This window comes from Plecotus auritus (assembly GCF_963455305.1).
Source record: "Plecotus auritus genome assembly, chromosome: 8".
Lineage (NCBI taxonomy): Eukaryota > Metazoa > Chordata > Mammalia > Chiroptera > Vespertilionidae > Plecotus > Plecotus auritus.
The window spans coordinates 64902904-64911320 of NC_137782.1; the positions used below are offsets into that span (position 1 = coordinate 64902904).

The following is an 8417-nucleotide window of genomic DNA, read 5'->3' on the forward strand; positions in this document are numbered from 1 at the left end:
TTGATTTCAGAGAGGAAGGGAGAGGGAGGGAGAGATAGAAACATCAATGATGAGAGAGAATCATTGATTGGCTGCCTCACACCTGGGATCGAGCCCGCAACCTGGGCATGTGCCCTGACCGGGAATTCAACCTGTGATCTCCTGGTTCATAGGTTGATGTTCAGCCACTGAGCAACACTGGCCAGGCTGTCCAGAGGCTATTGTACTGAACTACATACAATCAGAGCCTGAGTGAGAGGTTGTTAAGCTAAGAGCTATAGAGATTGTATAATCTCCAAAAGCTTGTTTTATTGATACCAGTGCCCTGGTTGGAATCTAAAATGAATTGTCATGATTCAAAAAAATTTCTGGATAGGTCTTAGACATGAAAATGATTGAGAACAATTCAAAATAAAGTCTGTTGATCTTTCTTTTTTTTAAAATATATTTTATTGATATTTTACAGAGAGGAAGAGAGAGGGATAGAGAGCTAGAAACATCGATGAGAGAGAAACATCGATCAGCTGCCTCCTGCACACCTCCCCCTGGAGATGTGCCTGCAACCAAGGTACATGCCCTTGACCGGAATCGAACCCGGGACCCTTCAGTCCGCAAGCCGACGCTCTTTCCACTGAGCCAAACCGGTTTCAGCTGTTGATCTTTCTAAAGAGTTATAATGCCATAGCAATCAGAGTCTGGGTAACAAAATAATTCATATAGTTTCCTAAACCTGCATTAACAGGAAACATGTTGCTAAAGTAGCAGAGCTCCCAGAAGAATCCCCTCACCCTGGTCTCCTCCAAGGTATGGCCACTGAGAACAAGGGAAACCTTCACAGAGATCAGAACAGAAAGAATACAAAAGAATTCTCTACACTAGTAATTTTCAACTGTGGCAGGCACACTGGTGTACCACAAGAATTTTTTAAATATGCAACACCTGACTATTTAGTCAGGGGCACTGACCTCTTGTCCCTTAGATTGTTAAAAAAAAAAAAAAAATGAGAGAAACCAAGATGGCGGCATAGGTAAACACCTAAACTGCTGCCTCACACAACAATTTTAAAACTACAACTAAAAGACAGAACGGACACCATCCAGAACCACAGGAAAGCTGGCTGAGTGAATATTCTACAACTAGAAGGAAAGAGAAAAGCTCACAGAGAATTGGAGGTACGGCAAAGGGTCTTTGTGCGCGCAGAGAGGAAGGGCGGCTGAGAGCCTGGCTGACTTTCTCTGGCGGAAGGGGGAAGGAAGCCCCCAACTGCACTGAACCCCAGTTCTGACTGCACTGAACCCCAGTTCCGGGCGAGCCCCTGGGGACCCACACTCTTACAGGGGGAGTCTGGACTCTCGGGCGGAGACTCGGGAGCCGGGAAGGCAGAAGTCTGAAGGAGCACGCGTGCCAGTGCGCACAAAGGCTGCGGAGGTTGCCACAGGCTTTCCCTAGTGGAAGGGAGTCGGAGGCTCCTGACCGCACTGAGCCCCAGTTCTGACTGCACTGGACCCCAGTTCCAGGCGAACCCCTGGGGACCCACGCTCTTGTGGGGGGAATCTGGACTCTCAGGCAGAGACTCGGGAGCCGGGAAGGTGGAGGACTGAAGGCACGCGCGTGCCAGTGCGCACAAAGGCTGCGGAGGTTGCCACAGGCTTTCCCTAGTGGAAGGGAGTCGGAGGCTCCTGACTGCACTGGGCCCCAGTTCTGACTGCACTGAACCCCTGTTCCAGGCGAGCCCCTGGAGACCCACGCTCTTGTAGGGGGAGCCTGGACTCTCGGGCGGAGACTCGGGAGCCGGGGAAGGCAGAGGTTTGCGCGTGTGCGCAAGGGCAAGGCTGACGGGAAGCCAAGACTGTCTGCTCCGCTCTGAGACTCCACCCCATCCAAGCTGAGCACAAGAGGCTATTGCAATTTGGCAAGTCTAATCCTATAAGGCTGTCTCCAGCACTGAACTTCTCCCAGCGTAGACGCAGCTGATCCTTATAGCCAACTGGCCTGGAGATCAATTCCTCCCAGTGATACCAACAACAATCAAGACTTAACTACAACAACGCTGTACACACAGCCCACAAAGGGGTGCACCAAGAGTGTCCACCTCAGGTTAACTGGGGAGGCCAAAGCACTGGGCCATATAGGAAACCTAGCACACAAATCTACCTTACCAACTCAGGGAAGCAGTGAAAATGTAGCAACAAAGAAACAGATCACAAATGAAAGAAATGGAGGAAAACAAACGACTGGATGTAGAATTCAAAACCACGGTTATAAGGCTTTTCAAGAATATCCTAGAAAAGGCCAATAAATATAACGAGACCCTCGAAGATATGAAAAGGACCAACTAGAAATTAAACATACACTGACTGAAATAAAAAATATTATACAGAGACCCAACAACAGACTAGAGGAACACAAGAATCAAGCCAAAGAATTGAAATACAAAGAAGCAAAAAACACTCAACCGAAAAAGCAAAAAGCAAAAAGCAAAAAAAAAAAATCCAAAAAGTTGAAGATAGTGTAAGAAGACTCTGGGACAACTTCAAGTGTACCAACATCAGAATTATGGGGGTGCCAGAAGAAGAGAGAGAGCAAGATACTGAAAACCTATTTGAAGAAATAATGACCGAAAACTTCCCCCACCTGGTGAAAGAAATAGACTTACAAGTCCAGGAAGCGCACAGAACCCCAAACAAAAGAAACCCAAAGAGGACCACACAAAGACACATCATAATTAAAATGCCAAGAGCAAAAGACAAAGAGAGAATATTAAAAGCAACAAGAGAAAAACAGTTAGTTACCTACAAGGGAGCACCCATACGACTGTCAGCTGATTTCTCAACAGAAACTATGCAGGCCAGATGGGAGTGGCAAGAAATTTTCAAAGTGATGAATAGCAAGAACCTACAACCAAGGTTACTCTACCCAGCAAAGCTATCATTCAGAATTGAAGGTCAGATAAAGAGCTTCACAGACAAGACAAAGCTAAAGGAGTTCATCACCACCAAACCAGTATTATATGAAATGCTGAAAGGTATTCTTAAAGAAGAGGAAGAAGAAAAAAGTAAAGAGAAAAATTATGAACAACAAATACATATCTATCAACAAGTGAACCTAAAAATCAAGTGAATTAAAAACCTGAGGAACAGAATAATCTGGTGAATATAATAGAATCAGGGGCATAGAAAGAGAGTGTACTGATAATTCTCAGGGGGAAAGGGGTATGGGGGTTTCATGAAGAGACTGGACAAAAATCATACACCTATGGATGAGGACAGTGTGGGGGAGGTAAGGGCAGAAGGTGGGGTGGGAACCGGGTGGAGGGGAGCTATGGGGCGAAAAAGGAGAAACAATTGTAATAATCTGAATAAAGATTTATTTAAAAAATATGACAAAAGTCATCACAACAATAGCCATCTGGGTGTGAAGGATCAAAATTATAACTATTTTTTTTGTCAGATTGGCCAAAAATATAATGTACTTTTTGGTGTGACAAAGAATTTTAGTAATTAATTTATGTGTGCCATGAGATGCAAAAGGTTGACAATTGCCACTCCACAATGGCAGGAAAAAAAAAACCTTTGCTGTTCTTATCCATTAGGACGATGCTTTATGTTGTTATCTCTGACTTTTCTCCCTTTTTTGCTATTCCTAAATGAAATTTTTATTATAATCATATGATTATTCCTTCATCATTATATATTGCTTGTCTGTGGATAATTAAATTAATCTAGGATGTAGAAATAAAAATTGGCTTCCATTTGGATTGACTAAAGTGATAGACATAACACCCTGAGATCCTAGACACTTAGCTGAATGCAATAAATGGAATAGGCTTCATTATTTATATTAACTCATTCATTCTTAGAAGTGAGTACATGTCTACCTTGGTCTATCTGGGCAGACAGTCAAAGTAGAGAAAGCACAGATTCTTCTCCCCAGCAGTCCACAGCCCACAGAATGGCATCAGGGATGATGAAATATAACATGCTGTGTCTGATTCTATGTAGGGGTAAAGTGGGTGACCTCAAATTTCCGGTGCCTGCCCACATGATGCAAAATCCACAGATCGGAAGTTTGGGGACACACTTCGTACCATACCATCTGTTCTGGTTCAGTGCATAAGAATCCAAGTCTCTGAGGAAGGTGACATGGTGTGCAACTCACTGGACCAAGAGCTTTGGCTGCCACCTCCCTTGGGAAGCCTGGCCATGAAGCTCTTCCTGATCATTGCAATTCTGCTTTTCCAGAAGCCCACAGGTAATCTAGAGTTTTCCAGGGGCTCACACAAATCAACAATGGGATGGAGTATTTCTAAGAACCCAAGATAATTTTATAATTCATAGTAGAAGGAAATAGGCCCCCTAGGGATGACTGAAGTCTACCCAATGTCATTAGAGATTCCCTCTTCCTGGGGCCTTCTACCATGGTACTATTCTTAAAAAGGAATACTCAGAGTTGAAAAGAAGCCATGATTTCCTCTGGAAAGTCTCATTGTAGAAAGTAATGCACCCAATATCTAGGGATGCACTTATTTCTTTGGATAGAGTTTTTGCTCTGGCATCCAATCATATTGTCTTCCATCGTATATATGGTAGAGTGTGAATAGTGGGGAAAGAGTAGAAATAGATATATATTAGTCTATTTTACTACAGAGTGTGAATATTCACAAACTTTGGAGTCATGTTTAAGAAACAGGCCTTCGATGTCTACTACTGGTTTGTCAGCTTTGGATAAATGGTGAAGACTCTCTAAGTCTCAGTTTCCTCATTGGTGGAGATAATGACACCAGACTCATGAGGGCCTTATTAAATGATATAACATTTGTAAAATACCTAGCATAGGGGTTGGCACATACTAAGAACTTGAAATTTCTCTTTCAAAACCATATCTATTACATTTACCTCTTATTATAGTAATGGTGATGGCATGTCCCTGGGTCCCTAAATTCCTAACAATCAAAGGAGTTCTAGAACCTGAGGTTGGAGGCATCTTTGTTCTCAATCTTCCTCTGGGGCCTATTCTAGAAGGTTGTACCAGCCCAGAAACCAATATTTGAACATCCTAACTCTTAGGTCATAGAAAGTATTTAGGATCACTAAAGGAAAGAATATATCTCAAGGTGAGCAAAGGTCTGGGACTGAACATTGGAGGAATTCTTGCAACTGGAGATAGAGGAAGAATGAGGAGTCACAGAGGCATAAAACAAGTCCAAGATTATTGTAATAACTTAGAAGCTAAAGGAAGATAGGCATTGGCAAAAATGGACAATGCTAAAAAAAAAAAAAAAAAGAAGAAGGAAGGAAGGAAGGAAGGAAGGAAGGGAGGGAGGGAGGGAGGAAGGAAGAAAGGAAGAAAGGAAGAAAGGAAGAAAGGAAGAAAGAAAGGAAGGAAGGAAGGAAGGAAGGAAGGAAGGAAGGAAGGAAGGAAGGAAGGAAAGAAGGAAGGAAGGGACAATGTTAAGAATTAACAGGGGAGGGAGGAAGATTATTAAGGGGAAAAAATAATCTGACTGGATAAGAAAGTCATTCTTGACCATGGCAGTGAGTATGAACCCAAGAACATAATTTGACCCAGAAAATAAATACACAGTAAAGAATTATTATACTCTGGGTAATAAAGGTGGAGCAGTTATAAAAAAAAAAATGAGTGTCCTGGGAACTTTCAAACAGAGGAAGATTTGCTGTGGTTCCCTGATAGAGTATAGTGCCATGCCCTGAAATCAAGGAATCAACTACTTTGTTTTCCTATATATGATCTGATGCTCTTGATGGAGTCCATCAGATGTTGACTAGAAGCCCAAAACCTTGGAGGAACTAAATATAAGTAATCAGATAGATATAAACACTGAGGTTTGCCTTCTTGGGGCATCCTCTGTGGGATATTATGGGTATCTGCCTTGTGAATCTCTCATATACCTAATCCCTACAAACTTCCTCTATACTTGCCATGTCCAAAGTTGCCTCAAACACTGACCTTGATCAATTGTTTTTTATATGCACAGTAACTGAACAACTTAAGAAATGCTGGGGTCAATATATACAAGGAAACTGCAGAAAAATATGCAAAGTAACTGAAATACGTGAAGTACTATGTGAAAATGGGAGATATTGTTGCCTCAATATCGTGGAACTGGAAGCACGTAAAAGAATACCAAAGCCAACTCGTCCAAAGCCAATGACATATGCAATAACTTTACCTCAAGATTATGATACATATGTAGAAAATTATATAAGCCCCAAGACAAATTCTCCATAAATCAAGTACAATTCTCCATTCATTTATTTCTTAACCTATTCTAATAAACTAAGGTGAAGTAATCCACATCTTTTCCTGTCTGGTTCCTTAATTCTCAGTAGACCTTAAAGCAGATTCTAATAAAGTTCATTGCCAGTTTTCTGACTTATTTCTTTTTTAACCAGCAGTTGGACACTCAGTATACCAAGTGATAAGAACTCAGAACATCCCCTTGAAAAGGAAATATAACCAGTGCACTACAAAAAAAAAAAATCTATGTGGAAAATTGAAACAAGAAGCTCAGGAAAGTAGACATGTAATTCTGGAGAGGGAATGGTGAAGCCAAGTATTCAGGGGAAATTCACCAGTGAGTTAAAAGTGGTACCTTGTGAACTGTGTCAGATATCAACAGGTGACTGATAGTAAAGAAAGTGATTTGAGTAAACAGATTGAAATCAACAAACAGAAGGAAATTAGAAAAGACAGGACATTTCAGAAGGATATACATGCACTTTGATTTAGGAATAGAACAACCAAAGTTGAACTATGGAAAGTCTAATTTCTTCAGTTCCTTGGTAAAATCAGTGAACTGGGAAGGGAGAGATGAATAGGTTCCCACTATGGTGGCACTCAGAATATAAGGTGGAGGCAGACATAAATATATAATTCCAAGACGGAGGAGTTTCATTGTTTTTTTTTTTTTTTTTACTTTATTTTTACTGTTGACACTATTACAGATGTCCCCATCCCTGCCCCTTTGCCCACCTTCACCTATCCCCCGCTACTCCTTCCCTCTGGCCATCACCACACTGTTGCCTGTGTGCATATATGTTATGCATATATGTTCTTTGGCTAATTCCTTCTCCTTCTTTCATCCAGTCACCCTGTCCCCACTCCTCTCTGACAGCTGTCAGTCTCCTCCATGTATCCAGGCCTCTGTTGTTGTTTTATGTGTTACCACTAGTAACAGCATCCTTCTGGTGCTTGGGGCCCTTAGGAGTTTAGAGAAAATGCAAAGGACGTAGGAATTGGTCTGAATTGCAGTATTAGGCCCAAAATCCAAAACAATGACAACACCCAATGCTGGCAAGGATGTGGAATAAAACTCTCATTCATTAAAAGATGGGACATGCCACTTTGAAAGATAGTTTGGCAGTTTCTTACAAAACTAAACACACTTTTACTATACAATCCAGCAATTGCAGTCCTTGGTGTTTACCCGAGTGAGCTGAAAATTGTCTACACAAAACCTGCACACCAGTATTTATAGCAGCTTTATTCAGAATTACCAAAACCTGGAAGAAACCAAGATGCCCTTCAGTAAGTGAATGGATAAATAAGCTGTGATACTTTCAGACAATGGAATATTTATTCAGTACTAAAGAGAAATGAGTTGTCAGGTCATGAAAAGACAGGAAGGAACCATAAATGCATATTACTAAGTGAAAGAAGCCAATATAAAAAGGTTACATTCTGTATGATTCCAACTATAGGACATTCAGGAAAAGGCAAAACTATGGAGACAGTACAAAGATCAGGAGACCTTGCACATATTCAATGATAAACACTCCCACCTCAGATCCCTATCCTTCATCTCAGAATCTTCTGAGGTCACTTTTCATTCATTCACTGTTTTTCTGTGGCTTGATTCCCAACATCCCCTCCAGACTTGGAATGTAATGTGATTGCCTGCACTTTTAAATCACTCTATATTGAATGCAAAAAAATGCATTGAAACTGGGAGCAGATATGAAAAGAGAGATTAAATGGTTATTACAATTGGCCAGGTGAGAGGTGGTTTGGACCAGAGTGAGGGAACAAAGTGGGTAGATTAGAGAATTATTTGGCAGCTATAATTTATAATAGTTGGTTATTCGTCAGATGTGGTGGGAATGAGAGTGATGCCCAGGTTTCAGCCTACAGTGACATGAGAAACTGAGTGATGTGATGGTAATGTCACTCAGTGAAGTGTCCCGGTACACGGATTCATGCATATTGAAAAGAAATTAACTAGAAGAAATATTTTAATATTGCTATTCGCCCTTTCTCTATAATAGAAATGTCAACCAAATCCACAATCGACAATGACAGATCGAAACACATACATGTGATTGGCATCAGCAAGAGCTTTATCTATAGATAAACTTGCTTAATTAGACCTGCTTTCTGATTTAGCTAATCTTCCAGCCCAGTGAAGCAACCCAATTTCT

At 41.3% G+C, this 8417-nt stretch overlaps 1 protein-coding gene across 1 annotated transcript; it reads left to right on the forward strand.

Annotated features, from left to right (window-relative positions):
• Positions 1-4181: 4181 nt before the first annotated feature.
• Positions 4182-6228, forward strand: DEFB127 (defensin beta 127; the record flags this gene model as incomplete). Its single annotated transcript, XM_080684903.1, has 2 exons — positions 4182-4230; positions 5975-6228. The coding sequence occupies 2 exons, from the start codon at positions 4182-4184 to the stop codon at positions 6226-6228; spliced, it is 303 nt and encodes a 100-aa protein (XP_080541029.1).
• Positions 6229-8417: the final 2189 nt, after the last annotated feature.